This window comes from Mugil cephalus, chromosome 11 (assembly GCF_022458985.1).
Source record: "Mugil cephalus isolate CIBA_MC_2020 chromosome 11, CIBA_Mcephalus_1.1, whole genome shotgun sequence".
Taxonomy (NCBI): domain Eukaryota; kingdom Metazoa; phylum Chordata; class Actinopteri; order Mugiliformes; family Mugilidae; genus Mugil; species Mugil cephalus.
The window spans coordinates 25777751-25793586 of record NC_061780.1 but is presented as its reverse complement, the minus strand read 5'-3'; the positions used below and the strand labels follow the sequence as shown (position 1 = coordinate 25793586).

Sequence of the window (15836 nt, the reverse complement as noted above, 5' to 3'; positions counted from 1 at the left end):
GTGAAAGGAGGACGAGGGTCGGGAGGGATGAAAGGATTGAGGAAAGAAGAAGAAAGATGGTCTATGCAAAGTCTCAGCGGAGAGACATAAAAAAATAAAAAAAAGAAAAGATGACGGTTCATGACTGATGAAGCACCTGAGAAAAAATGCTCAGCGCTGGAGATGACAGAATAGAACCAGGGAAACCGAGCCTGGGAATATGTTTGGTGCTTTGTTGCAGAGAATTAGAGTCGAGTAGGTCAGACACCAAACACGCCTCAGAAAAGTTTAACTAGAAGACAGATTGAAATACTCTGCAGGTCCAACGTCGTCTCAGTGTCTTTTGTCAAAAGTGAATATAAACAGGAAGTTAAGACAAACTCCAAGACTGGGATGTTCCTCTCAGTGTCGGGCTGTTTGTGTGTGTCCTGGTTTAGGTTGTGAGTCTCATCAGATCCTGATATTCTGCAACAGAATTTAATCTGAGAGAGTTTTTTCTGTTTGACTTGTCAGCTTAAAGATCCAGTGCACGTGCAATTAGCCTCTTCCCAGCCTCTCAGCTAACACTAGCTCTTCCTAATCTCCCAGCAAATAGTAGCTTCTCCTAGGCCCTAGCTAACAGTAGCTATTTCTAGCTTCCCAGCTAATAGTAGCTCTCCCTATCCTTACGGGTAACAGTGGCTCTTCCTAATCTCCCAGCTAACAGTAGCTCTATTTATTTACACACAGATGCAGAACGTATGTGTCAGCAGGTCATTGTCTGCAGTCCAAGTGTCAACAGTTTTTTTTGGTCCATAAAATGTCATCCCCGTGCCGTTTCCATGAATGGAGAAAGTAAACATGTTTATTTGTACTGTAATGTTGGACATTTTATCATGGACATCTATGAGGATTGATTCTGATTTTAGAGCCAGCATCAAGTGGCTGTTGGAGGAACTGCAGTTTTTTAGCAGTTTGCATCATTTTCGTCGGATTATTCTGACAGACACTGAGCAAGATCACAAGTACTGCTAAAAATGCTTAATGTTTGCAGGAAATTAGCTGGAAGCCAGAGCCACTTCCCATGAAAACAACAATTTTGCTAAAGAAATTAGTCTGAATTCTCTCTGCTGGGAGCTGATTATACTCCAGTAAAAATCTGCTGGGTCAGTCAGATCATTGTGGGGTGGGATGGTCTAATGGTCAGAGGACGATCCAGTTGCATGCATGGTGAAATAAAGGAGCACTACTCTTGTTCTGGTATTCTGGTATCATGATATTCTGGAGTCTTGCTACGCCAGGTTAGCAGAAAATATCTTCTGCAATATAAAAATGTTATGCTTATATACCATTTGAATGCATTTGTGTTTGTTGGAAAAAAAGAAACATAGATAATGTTTAGAATAGAAACTTTCATTTTCAGAATCCCCTCTGAGGTCATTACATTGCATTGGAACTCTGCTAAGGCACCGTATATATGAAAGTAAAGTAAAGAAGCTATATGCTATGGTGGCCTGTTGTATTTATAACTAAGGGAGCTTGGACCTGTGGGGTTTCTGCGCTTGTTAAAAGGACATATTGAACAATTAAGTTAAAAAATGTGTAGCGCTGCAGGTTTTAGAGGCTGTTTGGGAGCTCAGAGGTACGTTTATTCCTGTTGATCAAAAAGAAAAAAGGAAAAAAAAAAAACAGAATATAAATGAAGAAAGCTGCAGATGTTCAGCAGCTTCTCTGACAGAAAACAGGGAAACAACCTCGACTTCACCCGGTGTACGACTTTTTTTTTCCTTCCGTCCGTTCTGTTTCCTCAAACCATCAGAGGATAACGCGCATCCCCAGATCCCCAGATGAATAAATCATATGGAAATGCACCCTGGCAGACAGCTGGCTGTGAAAAGCCTCCAATGCTCCTCGCTGCACTTTTGCCCTGTGTTTAGATTATACACATGACCTTCGTATCTGAAGTCTGAAGTTTTCACTGCCTGTCGCTGGCCTGTGGAAACCACTGACTGTAAATACTAGAAATAAACTGACAATGCAACAGCTACCTAACAATGTTTAAACTTCTGTTGTGGTGATTTCCTGCTAACAGGACGTTTATCTCAATATTTCTGGGTCCCAACCAAACCAGCCACGGGCTAATGGGAAGAACTGGCAGTGAAACGGAAATCTAGACCGAATACTGAAAATACCTCCTCTTTTTGATGAGATGCTGTTAAAGAACTGGTTGAATTAAAGTTGAATAACAACCAAATACTTTTATTTCTCTCATAATGTCTGGACACAAGGGTCGTAACTAAGCACCAATACTTTGTGTGCTACTGTACTTGAGTAGATTTTTCAGGGGCTTTACTTGAATATTTCTTTTTCTGATGCATTTTTACACAAATATCTTCATTTTCTACACTGGAGTGCGGGTGTTTGCCCTCATAAAATGGTAGATAGTCGATAATATGTAGAAAGTTCAACTCCAGTTGAACTTGTTGTAAATGGAAAAAGATTTTTAGTCCTGAAGGACAATTTTAATAAATAATAATTTAAATGATCCTTTGCAAATTAACCCCTTTTTTTGATGACCCTGGTTAAGGCTAATAAAACTGTTCCATTTAGTACAAGTGCTGGTGGAGTCTTTCAATTCAAAGAGTTTCTTTATCCTGCATGCACCTTGGTAGCAGGTCAGTGGTTTATACTTGTACACTCATGAATCCGGCTCGCTCTGCCATGTTTCATTTTTGCTAGTCAGGTATATTATGTTTCCACTTCCTGCTCCATTTTCAACAATGGCGACTGAAACTTTTGCCAAAATTTTGCCAAAGACGACTCGTACGAATGTTTGTGTCTCTGAACCTCCTCAGTTAACCGTTCCTCCATGTGTTACATCTTTTTTATTGATCTAAAACAATCCAAAAACTGCAGAGATGAAGAAGCAGTCAGAAATACTATAGCGGAAATGCGCTACTAGCAAGCGGACCAATCACAGCTCTTGTGGTCTGCGTTAGATTTCTGGGTGGAGCATGTCAGCGTTTGGGTTTATGTATGGTTTGAGCAAATTGATGCAGAAGCATAAACTGAGCGTTAGAAAGTCTGCTTTTGCAAGATTTGGCAAATGATTATGGTTTTATTAGCTGTGTTTACATCATATTCCTGTAATAATCTGAATTATAGTCTAATAAAAATAAAAATGTGTCATGTCTGTGAAGGTTCTCAGTCATAAGAGTCGTGGTCTATTCAAAACATGTAAAGTTTCTGTGAGACATTTCATCCAGTCCAGTTGCCGTTCATTTATTCTCTTCAGGGTGCCGTGCCGTGGTAGAGCATGAGTGAAGAGGTTAGAGGTTACGACAGCAAGACACCTGTTCCTGTCGGCTCCATGTGCTTGGCACTGGTGTGAATGTGTCAACGAATGGGTAGATGTGTGATTGGGACTGTGAGAACCAATAGTTAGAAAACAACCAACCTTCAAAATAAAAGCACACAAACCAGAAAACGTCGCGCCACGAACCTCCTGCACCACGGAGCCTTTAAGACGATGCCGAGCCACGGCCGTGTACACGATACAGAGGAGGTATAATTAAGCAAATCTCCCACTGACTCATTATGGTCTGTACAGCCGCCATATAGTTGTCACAGGCTGGTTGCCATGGTGAAAAGAGGGGGTGTTTTTTTTATTTATTTTTTTTAAATCTTCATCTCCCCGGCAGAGAGAACGGACGACTGCGCTGCTGAGTGTTTTAATTGTAACCGACACCACGGTGGGACATGACAAGAGTTTCTAACGATGATGGATGGATGGAGACAAACAAACAAAAATGGAAAACAGCGAGAAAGAGGCAGATAGAGAGAGAAATACATGGATTTAGACTGATGTATAAAGAAGATAGAGACCGATGAATAAAAAGATGATAGATATCGACAGAGAGCTTTTACAGATCCAGAGCGATAGATGAAATAGATGGAGATAAACAGCACCTATCCCAGCATGCATTGTGGTTTTCAACGCTGGTCAGGTCACCAGCTGCAATCACAGGGCTCCAGGATGAAATAACCAACTGTAAAATGCTATATCGTCACATTTGAGAGTGAAAAATAAACACAGTTTCAGTTCTTTTCAGAGCCTCCATCACGTCCACATTATTCACCGGAAGAAACCTGCAATTTCCATCGATCGGAACCCGAACGACTGAGCTACATCCTGTTTAAACCAAAACGGCAGATGTGGAAATAAATTGCTACGACACAACATTTAAACATTTAAACAGGTTTCACATTTCACACACAAACGCAGAGTAGACGATCCACCGTGAGCGCGTGAAGCGGCGGCCGCTCGTCACTGACCTGTCTTGGTCGGCACTGCGGAAGCGGGGGAGGATCATGTGGCGGAAACTGCTAGTTCGGTCCAGTTTGGGCTGACTCTTGGCCCTCTTGATTGAGCCCTTCAACCTTCTACTGAGGAAACTCTGGAGCGTGGAGGAAGAAGGAGGAGGAGGAGGAGGAGGAGAGCAAGGACGCGGGCAAACAGATGGAGACGGACAGGGAGGACGTGCATGGGGCAAAGTTACAGAGTCGGAGATGAGGTTGAGTGGCAGGGAAGAGGAGGACGCGAGGCGTGTGGTGGACGTGAGGTCAGTGTGGTTTGGTGTCATTCAGGTAAAATGGAGACGCACACACACAAATGAAGGACGTGATGCATGATGGGGAGAGCACAAGGTACATTTATTATCATCAAGATATCCTCCTGCACTTGACCACATGTCACACACACACACACAGCTGCAGTGCTGTGACACATCCTGCGGTGGGCAGTGGTGAGCCGTACAGGTCGACCAGATCAGGAGGAAGGCTCACACACAGGGGGGATGCAACATTACTCACAGATGAGGGACAACTTTACTTTATCTCAGATCCATAGAATAGAACAACACAGAGGAGAAAATATATCGACAGTCGTTCTGTCTCAGAGGGAAATGATAAGAAAGAGACACAATCAATCAGACCCTGATCCCACAGAAGAAAGACGGTATTTTTGTTTTCCTAATTGTTTCACCATCATAATAAAACACACTCGCTCCTCTGTGGCCACACTACAAACTAAAAATAGATAAAATGAAGGAAAGCTGCACTTGTTTAAAAATCATCAACTCATTTGCCAGTTCATTAGGTACACTAGTGAAGACGTACTAATATAACGGTCCTTCTCTAAATCTTGTTTAGCTGCAGTTTTTAATGAGCTGTTCATTCAGCTGAGGTTCATTTTAGAGGCGGAGGCATTGTGTTAATTTTGACACTGTAGTCAGCATGCTAAGCTAAATAACACAAAAACCCAAGTGTTAAGGTCAGTTCAGTCCTGCACAATGATCCTCCAGTTAAATCTCCACCTTTCCTACATGTATTATCACTAGTAGTGGCCTGGTGAGACCTTGTATGAATGTCCAGCTACGTCAGGGTGGAGACAAACACATAAATAATAACTTGGTTTATTGTCTCAGACGTGTGCGATTATAGATTAGATAGATAGATAGATTATAAGGTGAACCGGGAAAATGTGTTTGAACCTCGTTCTCACGTCTGTCATTTACGTACTTTTTGCTTCATAAAATAAATAGGTTCATACTGAGTTCGAAAGTAAAAGTTCTCCTTTTGTAATACTAACGTTTTTTATAATCAATGTTTTAATTGAGGACTATGCAGTCACATGATCATTTTGGACCAATGCAGTGGACGTATTTAGCAAACAAATCCAATATGGCGTCGAAAACAGCGCTAAAAATTCAAAGCATCGAAAATTAAAAACAAGAGAAAATGGCATGAGATACTTAAAATGAAGTAAAAACAGAATGATTAAAAAGTAAAATAAAATCTATTTATGGGTTGTAGCCATCGTCTGTGTACAAATACATTGTGGAAACAAACAACGGCACTTTTTCTTAGTTATATATATAATATATATAATATTTTCTCACGTTTTGAAGACTTTCACGTTGTAGTTTCCTCATATTCGCCGATACTCTCTGCATCCATGTAGGCGGCCATATTGGATTTGTTTAGTAAATGCGACCACCGGATTGGTCTAAAACAATCACGTGACAACCCAGTCACTAGTCCTCAGTTAAAACATGGATTATAAAAAAATCTGCAGGATTACAAATGGAGAACGTTTACGTTCCAACTCATTACAAATCTATTTACTTTACGAAGTAAAAAGTACGTAGATGACAGAGGCGGAAACCGGGTTATAAGGTTAAACTTATGGCCTGTGAGTCATGATGGAGGATTTAATCCACGACTATTATATTAACATGCAATTCTTTACACTGGTGTACCTAATGTTTTGTCAAGCGACTGTAAGCTGTGACACTTCTTGCAAAAATATCTTAGAAAGATGTTAACTGAGACAAAAATATGTGGCATTTGATAATGTGAAAATAACTTTAACTGATTTTTTATATATTTTAAAGAAAAAAATATATTTAGACTATTGATCTGGTCTGGAGACATAAATGTAATAATTCACACCTGCTTCCACAGTCTGAACCCTAAAATCATTTGCTAATGAACCCGTGAAGAAGCTTCGCTCGTTCAGGCTGCAGGTTAGCGTCTTTATACACCTGTAGCGTTAGAGCATTATTCAGCGGGAGAATGACTGGAGGGAAATGACACCTTGTCATCTGGCATGAGTCACGTGGCTCCGAAGCCTCGAGGATATGACTAAAGACTTGGCTCCATCTGCTGGTTCCAAGCTAATAGCCTGCATGACTACATCTGATTCGATTAGCCGCTCCGTCTCACACTTCAAGCCTCAGAAAGAGTGAAAGTCTTCGCTACGACGAAGGAGGAGAAAAGCCTGACCCACAATGGAGCGTAATAACGGGAGGTAATGAGGAGAAGGTGTAGCTGCGGTGTTTGCTCTGCTGCTGCTGCTGCTGCTGCTGCCGGGTTCATTTCAGGTTACAGCTCATCCTCCTGACGTTCACATTTAACAGATGCATGTAATTAAACATTCATTTTTAAATTATGAAACAGAATTCTGTCTCAGCTAAAAAAAACAAACATGTTTTTACAACTCTTAACACTTTTTAACTAAACCACATTTATTTTATGGGTTTTTCTTACAGTGTACGGCTCAATTACGTTAAATTATCCAACTATTTCTAAAATTCATTGGCTCCGTGTGTGTGCAGTGAGTAATTTGGAAAGCTGTCGGAGTCTCAGACTGCACCACTGATGCAGTTCTATGCTGAGTGCTCGTTTCCTCGGAGCTGCATTTATAAGATTTAGGTCAAGTAGAAATAAACTGGAATGATAGTTAAAGGAATTTCAGATATAAACCGCTGTTTATCTCAAGCACTTAACATCTTACTGGTAATATGTGTGTGAAGGCTGTCAGTCCTCCAGGTCATGATATATAAGTCCAGTTGCCTTTCTTTAAAGCTTTTGGATATTTATATCTGACATTTCTTTTGCAGCTTTCTGAGACTAAGGTCAAGGGTCAAATGTCTCCTGAGAGCCACGGCTCACATGAAGCACTGTAACACGACTGGATGCAGTCCAGACAAAAACGTGCACTGTTGTTTATTTGTGGCTGAACTTAAGGAGCCATTTAAGGCGACTTCTGCGTAAATATACACCGATCAGCCATTACATTATGACCACCTTAAGAATATTGTGTAGGTCTTCCTTGTGCCTCTGACTCATCAGAGAATGGACTTCTGAGGATGTTCCGTGGCGTCTGGCAACACAATGTTGTTAGTGGGGTTTTTGTGTGTGTGTGTGTGTGGGGGGGGGGGGGGGGGGGGGGGGTCAGTGGATCATCCCACAGATACTTGATTAATTTGATCAACACCTTGTGCTGTTTTTCTGAGTTGTTCCTAAAGCGTTTTTGTGTGTGTGTCCTGCTGTGGACTGGACTGTCATTACTATGGGGTGGGTGGGGTGGGGGGCTGGTCTGGTCTGGTCTAGGTGGGGGGTACATGTCTAAGTAACATCCACATGAATGAATGAATACCAGGTCCAAATGTTTCCCAGCAGAACACTGAATTGTCACAAGTTGATGTCATTTACTTCTCCTGTCAGTGGTCATAATGTTGTGGCTGATCCGTGTACATTACATTGAATTCATTAATTAAAGTTTGATAATCACACTGAAGGTTTGTATGTATCCTGTGTTTACACCGTGACACTCAGAGACTCAGAGGGTCTGAAAAGCTCAGATGAAACCAAACTCACGTTTTCCACTAACGGATTATTTGGCTCCTGCAACTTTCAAGATATTTTCAACCCGGCAGCAGCAGCAGCAGTGGACGAGCAGCGAGCGGCTTCCTGTGGACGGAAGAAACCGAACGCAAACACCAGCAGAAATAATGGAAAAGAGACGACCGCTGGCACACACCTAACGAGCCTCTGATCTGTCCTCGAAAGCCTCTAAAGTTTCATACCTCGCGATTCAGTTTCTGTTGCCATGAATAAAATAATTAACAATTAATTATTTGAGGCCACAGACAGAAGGTGTTTCCCTTCCAGACCCCCCCCCCCATGTGACTGAGGGCAGATCTGGTCTAAAGAAGAAACAGCGACAGCACTTTTATGTCATTAAAGATTCATACCAGGCTTTTGGTGAAAGCCACTTTTACTTTGTGTCACGGTTTGTAAACCAGGCGTCTGTTTGATCCCAGCTGGTTTTCATTCATATCTGTTTTATTAGACTCTCAATAAACCTCACAGTAGAACACACAATAAATGCAACATAATCATTATCTGTGCAATTCAGTGCTTTTTGTACACATGCCAGTATTTTTTATGATGTTCTATTTTATCTTATTCTTAATTTTTATACAGTTCAGTCTTTACTCTTGTTATTTTTCTGATGTATTTTCCCATTGTGGGACAAATAAAAGTTTTCTACTTTCAGCTTTTTCAAATTTCTAACATTTTGTTCTTTTACTTTTCACCTGTTTTCCTTTTTCTCCTCATGTTTAATTGTGACCTTGCAAACTAACAAATTAAAATCAACCTGCACTTAAACTTGATTAGTACACAAAGAGGAAGTGTTTGAAAGTGTCCCATTATTCGTCTCAAGTACGTTCACTAGTTGATTTATTGTCGGTTTTATTTGATGTGTGAATCTAAAGTGCAGCTGTTCTGATGCCTTTAGCCGTGTTAGCGTTAGCGGTGTCTCTGCTGTCTCCAGCCATGTTTGTGTCACGTACCTCGACCGGGGGCAGTGGTGCAATAAACGTTCCTCCCGCCACGGGACTCGAACCGGCAGCCCTCCAGTCTCCGCCCCAGTACAAGAAGGGGGAGGAGGAGGAGGAGGCGGCGGGCGAGTGGGGCAGGGTGTAGGACAGGGAGGGGGAGAGGGGCAGCGAGCGGGGGAGAGGGGGCGTGCCGGACCCTTTCTTGGAGCTCTTTTGCTGCGGCGGCGGTGGCTGCTGGCAAAAGGCGAGGGAGGGGGAGACGGCCAAGGGGAGGGGGAAAGGGTGAGGCGGGGTGCCGCTGGCCCGGCGGCCACAGGTGTGCGGTGGGCCCAGGGCGGGAGGAGGAGGGTGGAGGGACAGCGAGAGGGACGGAGGCAGCGAGCGAGGCCGGGTACAGGGGGGGTTACTCACGGATTGTCGGAAGGGTTGAAGGGGGGCAGTGGGAGGGACCTCCATGCTGGGCTGCTTCCCGGTGGCTATGCTCTTCCGCCGGGCGCGATGATCTGCGGGGGAGGGAAAGGGGGACAGAAGAGGTCGTCAGGTAAACACATCAGAAACATTCTTCTTTTCAGACTCTTTCATTCCTGTCAGTAACAGGAAGAACAAAGAAGATGAGAAGTACTTAAAGGTCACAGATTGACTCTAATTGTATTAACCAGACTGAAAAGCAATGCAGATTTGGGTTTTAATTAGCTTAGCCCCCTTAGCTCTATTGCTGTGTCGACACTAGACATGACGTCAAGTTTCTCCTGCATGGATGGAAGTGAACTTTCAAAATGTCTAAGACCAAACGTTTGTCAAAAGTTTGTCTGGACTTCACCTCTAAAGATTCAGACTGTTCAACCTGCAACAAGAAGGAAACACCTGGAATTAGATTCCACATCTGACCACGCGTAGCATTTTATTATAAGCCCAGAAATGTGGCGTCTCTCATGCCTGACAGACCCCACACCAGTCTCAGTTGTATTTACATTATTTATATTAATGTTCTGTTCAACTTGCACGTCACAAAATGCCTTAAAAATAAAAAGGCAGCGTTTTCCGGACAAAGTTTGTATGTTTTCATTCTTTAAGCTCTGGCACCGTTTCAAAAGCAGTAAAGGTTTGTACTGAAGCCCTAAGCGGCCACACATTCACATATTGTTTTTTTGTTAATTTCCTCTGTTTTCTTGAGTTATTCATTCCGCTATCTCGGGAAAATGAGCTCCGTTTTCTCAAGATAACGAGTTATTTATCGAGGGAGTTGCGTCATGCTGATTGATGGATGTGCTGTGCTTGTTTTGGGCTTTGATGTTCACAAGATACCGAGATAAATAAGTTGTTATCATGGGAACATGGAGGAAGTAATATGTATGAATGAATGCATGGCTGTTTGTGGCTTCCATAGGTTTGTTCATTAACTTGCATCGTCCGTTTCAAATAAATAAAAATAGAAATGTGTCGGGGGCAGGGGGCGCGAGACTGTTAGAAATGGATTTTCTGTCTGGATGTCAGATTTGGCAAATGTTAACAGTCTGCATGATGAGGCGACGAGTTGGGGGGGGGGGGCATTAAACAAACAGAGCACTTATCGACCTCCGTCAGCGAGTCCGAGGTTAATGCACTGAAGCAGCTGGAGAGGCAACAAACTAAACTGTCCTACACATGATAGATGATGGAGAGACGATGCAAATGTGGAGTCAGAGGAGCCGACAACTCAGCACCAGGAAAAATAATATGAGTGCGTTCTATGCATCTGACTGGAATAACACGTCCTGCAGTCTAACAAAGCCAGTGGGGACATACAAATATCACTGCATGACTACAAGACAATAAACCGTCTGTCCGCAGGCTGCAGCACAAACCCGACTTGCTTGTGAAATATAATATAGAACTAAGAGTCTTCTTAACTTCACCTCAACTGTTTCCTTAAGCCTCACTTCCTCACATGTTATTTGTCTTTACTTATGTAAAGTGAGACTGATGTCAAGCTACAGAATTAGGAACAGCAACACATATATTTGCATTCAACAAAAATTCTCACTTTTTCCATTTAAACTGCTTCATTTTTCAGTTTCAGACATAAGGATCTCATGCAGCGTCCAGCAAAACCAAAGTTTTCAACCCTCAACCTAACTACAAATGACTTCAGGATAAAATGACGACATTTTTTAGACAAAAGCTCAAAGTCACATCCTTATATTATTATGTTATGTATCATAAGAGTCCAGACAGACGTGGGTATAAGCTGAATCATGACTGGTGGAGGCTGTAATTCTAGTTTTTACATGAAACACAGTATATTTACCTGTAGAACTCACTAAAGCATAAAAATAATAATGATAATAATACACATTGTACTCTACACTCAGTTCCATGGAAGCACAAACCTGTAATTAGGTGAACAAGACCTGCAATTTAATCTTCCTCTTTTTTTATTTATTTTTTTTATTTATGAGCTTCATTCCTCGGTTTGTTCTTTATCTTAAAGGTCTCTGAATGAGGTCAGCAACAGCGGGGCTTCTGGGTTTCTAAAAATGAATTGAGTGTGAATTTGAGAATACATATCACATAGGAGGTTCAGTCCAAGAGGTTTGGTTCATTTTCTACCAAAGATTTGTGGAAAAACTCAAAAATACAACATCAGTCAGACAGAAACTCTCTCATTGTCAGTAGAAAACACAGACTATGGACGAGTTCCAATATATATGTTCATATACAGTATGTTTATACAGTACTGTGCAAAGGTTATAGGCAGGTGCAAAACAGAAATTATGTAAATTAAGAATGCTTTCAAAAATGTTGTGTTAATAGATTATTTTCATCAATTAACAAAAAGCAGTGAATGAACAGAAGAGAAATCTAAATCAAATCAGTATCTGGTGTGACTCTCCTTTACCTTCCAGACAGCATCGGTTCTTCGACCTGGACACAGTTCTTGAAGGAACTCGACTGGGAGGTTGCTCCAAAGATCTTGGAGAACCAACCACTGATCTTCCTCAAATCCTTCTGTCTCTTAATATAATCCCAGACTCACTCCATGATGTTGAGACCAGGGCTCATCACTTCCAGGACTTCTTGTTCTTCTTTCCTCTGAAGATAGTTCTTAATGACCTTGGCTGGATGTTTGGGCTCTTTGACCTGCTGCAGAATAAATGTGGGGCCAGTCCTCCTCCTCCCTGATGGTGTTGATGATGGATCAGTATCTGCCTGTATCTCTCAGCACTGAGGACCATTAACCATTTAGCATTGAGGAGCCTCCACCATGCTTCACTGTTGCCTGCAGACACTCATTATTGTAGCTCTCTCCAGTCCTTTGGTGAACAAACTGCCTTCTGCATCAGTCCAGATCACCTGCTGCCATGTTTCTGAGCCCAGTTCCTATGTTTTGGTTCACAGTTGAGTCTCTTGGTCTTGTTTCCATGTCAGTGAGATGGATTTTTGGCTGCAACTCTTCCATGAAGACCACTTGTGTCCAGACTTCTCCAGACAGTAGATGATGAACCTGGATCCCACTGGTTTCCGACAGCTCTGAACAGTTTCTGACATCTTAAGATTTCAAAGGGAAATAATCTTGATGTGTTTTTCGTCTGCTGCACTAAGTTTCCTTGGCCGACCACTGCGTCTATGATCCTACTAAATACCCAACTTTGTGCAAGTAAAGCAAATGGTAGTAACACCAGATATCAATGGGACGTAGATTCTTCTGCCATTGCTCACTTTGCATTTTGGAATTTGACGATCATGATTTATATTTTTGAAAGCATTATTTGCAGTTTACAGCATTTTTCCCCATACCTGCCTAAAACCTTTGCACAGTACTGTATGTATATTTATATATATGTGTAGGTCTTAAACCAGGAGTACAAACATCATCACAGCTCCAGCCTAAACATCCTTCACCCACAGTGAATATGTAAAGTTGTGAGAAGCCAGCAGCCACCTCAGCATGCTCCTCCAGATAAAGAACAACACATTTTCCCGTGTAATAAAGCCCGGGGTGACCACCTATGCAGGTTAAGATAACCGTTCCCTCCGGCTCTGAGATCCAGCAGGAGGATATGAGCGCCTGCTTTACATCCCAGCATGTTGTTCTCCTTTTCCTGCTTACAGCTCCTCTCTCACATCAGTCCTCAGCCACACGTCGGTCGCATTAGTTCTGTCATATTTCTTCCTCTCTTTCACTCTTGACTTTTCGTGTTGCTCATTCTGTCTCCGCTCGGTCACAGTCACTCTAATACAGAGACTCACACACCTCCTCTCTCCCACGCAGCTATTTTACATAATTCAAATAGTCCATTTATCCCTCTACCTTCCTTCATCTCTCCTATTTTCTTTCTTTCTCCTCCTTTTCATGCCGTCCAACTCGTACCCCTCCATTTTCTCCGTACTTACTGATATCTGTATTCCTTCTTTATCCTCTCCGGCCTCTCTCCTTTCACTCTCTTTCATTTACCTGTCCAAATGGCAATCCTTTCAGTCCGAGCCTGTATTTGTGTCTGCAGTCCTAACATTTTCTCCAACCCACGCAAGGAAATGTGTGTGTGTGTATGTGTGTGTGTGTGTGTGTGGGGAGGGGGGTTATATATGATCATGACAGAGTTTGTCACAACTATGCTGACGTTTCTGTGTCTAAATGCACTGTTTCACTAAAAGTACCACCTGTAGGCTGGCTGGCTGGCTGGCTGGTGGAGGAGTCAGTGAAATTAAATGCGATGTAGCCACACTCTTTACATGAAAATGATTCTGACAAATCGCAGCAGAGGTGGAAAATCTAAACGTAGCCGCTGCAGTGAAATGTGCCGAGGGTGCTTCTGACAGCTGATCGTGTAATTATATGAAAGGTAAGTTGATCTCTTTGAAATTGCGTTTTGTAACGGGCTTATGTAAATGCAAAGTTGTTTTTTTTTCCTTTCAGAGTGACTGACACTAAATTAAAGATGGTGATGCAGTTTGGTGCCTGGTACACTCTCAGGAATTTTAAGTTGCTGACAGGCTCAATCGTTAAAGGACTTCATACTTAATCAGTCTTCATGAACTTTCTGTATGTCCACTTCACAATCACTAGTAAACCTGTCTTTGGACAGTGGGAGGAAGAGAACCCAACACAGACTCAGTGAGAACATGCAAACTCCATGTTTCTTCAAATATTTTTCACTCATCCTGTTGAGAATCACAGTTCACAGTTTCCTGGGGGTTTGTTACTCTACTGGAAGTGCTAATTAATGGAAATGATCGTGGGTGATGCCCTGCACCTCCGGAGGTAATACCATCACCATGCGAGCTTCATGACAGCAGTCATCTCAATTTAAGATGCAATTCCAGGTGCTTCTACTCCCAAACTGATCACAGTTACAATAAACGTGGAGTATTTCTGTGGGTTTATAGACAGCGATCACAAAAAACAAGCTGTCTATGAGTTGGTGTCATCATCCGAGCCCTCGGGGCGATTAATAAAACTCACTTTGGTGCCAGTTTGGAGTCAGAGAGAGCATGTGCTGAATTACATCCTCCAGTGGAGGGCTTTATTGGGGCAGCAGTTTCCTGTTTGCTTTTCAAAGTCACAGCTGTTGTTCTCCCCCTACGGAACAAAAGGCCCGTAACGATAAATGTTTGAAAGTGTTTTTACATGTTGCGTGAAGGGCTGCCCCTGGAGCTCATCAGCTGATCTCAGTGAGTCAGTATTTAAATATGGACGACACGTCGTCGCTCCCTTGCATTGGTCAAACGGACGCTAGCATCCTGGGGAGTCTGATCAGTACGAGTCCGAGAGTGGAGCCACGATGTCGATGCCCCGCCCACACTTCCGCCAAACTTACTCGCATTTTGGTTTAATTGAAACCACAATCTGCTCCAACAGTTACAAAGAAATGTTGGATTTTACAGTGTACTTTATTTATTTATTTATTCCTATGCTTCATGGAGCAATTGGCATGGCAACTTCTAGTTATCGTGATGACACATCCTGTTTCTACAGCATCAAATAACTAAAACAAAACATAAGAGAAAAAAATGAACTTTTATCGTCGTTAGTTATTAGACCTTTAGCTGCTACGTGGAACAAGCTTCGCAGATACAACAAACTACATTATATCACCTTACAACACACACTGTGAAGTGCTATTAAATGCTATTTACCAGTTTATACAGACAACACATCAGCAGCACGTAGCACTGATGAGCTCACGTATTTATGTTCTGTTTTCTATTAGTTCACGTTGTTGCTGTGGTTGTGGAGCGTCATGTTAGAAGTGTCAGACTGATTTTGTTTATGATGAAGACGTGAACTAACCCACGGTCGATGGTGGCCTGTGGTTAAGCTTCAATAAACATGCAACTGTGGAACTAATGCAACTAAACACTTTACACATTCACACCTATGGTTAAAATATAAAAAAATAAAAAAATACATTAGAGGAAAAGACGGAATGAGCAGAGGGCACGATGCTGCGACAAGAAGAGGGATCACGGAAAACAAAGTCAGTGTATTTTTAAATATAAATAAATATCTCACCTACAAAACAAAACTCGACAATCAATAGTACTCACAGGCTGCGCCACTTGCAGCCCTGCGTATTATATTCCGTTCAGAATTTGCTGAGCGTGAATCCCCTGCAACCACGTCCGCATTTACCTTCTACCTCCAAAGAGTCTCTGGAGCAGTGTTGGTTATTTAATTGCAGCTTGACCTCTGAAAATAGGAGATTT

The 15836-nt window shown here is 42.2% G+C and overlaps 1 protein-coding gene across 12 annotated transcripts in view; it reads right to left on the bottom strand.

Annotated features, from left to right (window-relative positions):
* The window catches only part of syngap1b (synaptic Ras GTPase activating protein 1b), a 163578-nt gene that overhangs the window by 34461 nt on the left and 113281 nt on the right, over positions 1–15836 (bottom strand). For all 12 annotated transcript variants that reach the window (XM_047598696.1, XM_047598697.1, XM_047598693.1 and 9 more), the window contains 2 exons: positions 9561–9652; positions 4294–4415 (listed from right to left, as the gene is read on the bottom strand). In XM_047598696.1, coding sequence (XP_047454652.1) covers positions 4294–4415; positions 9561–9652 — 214 coding nt within the window. The remainder of the gene's footprint in view (positions 1–4293; positions 4416–9560; positions 9653–15836) is intronic.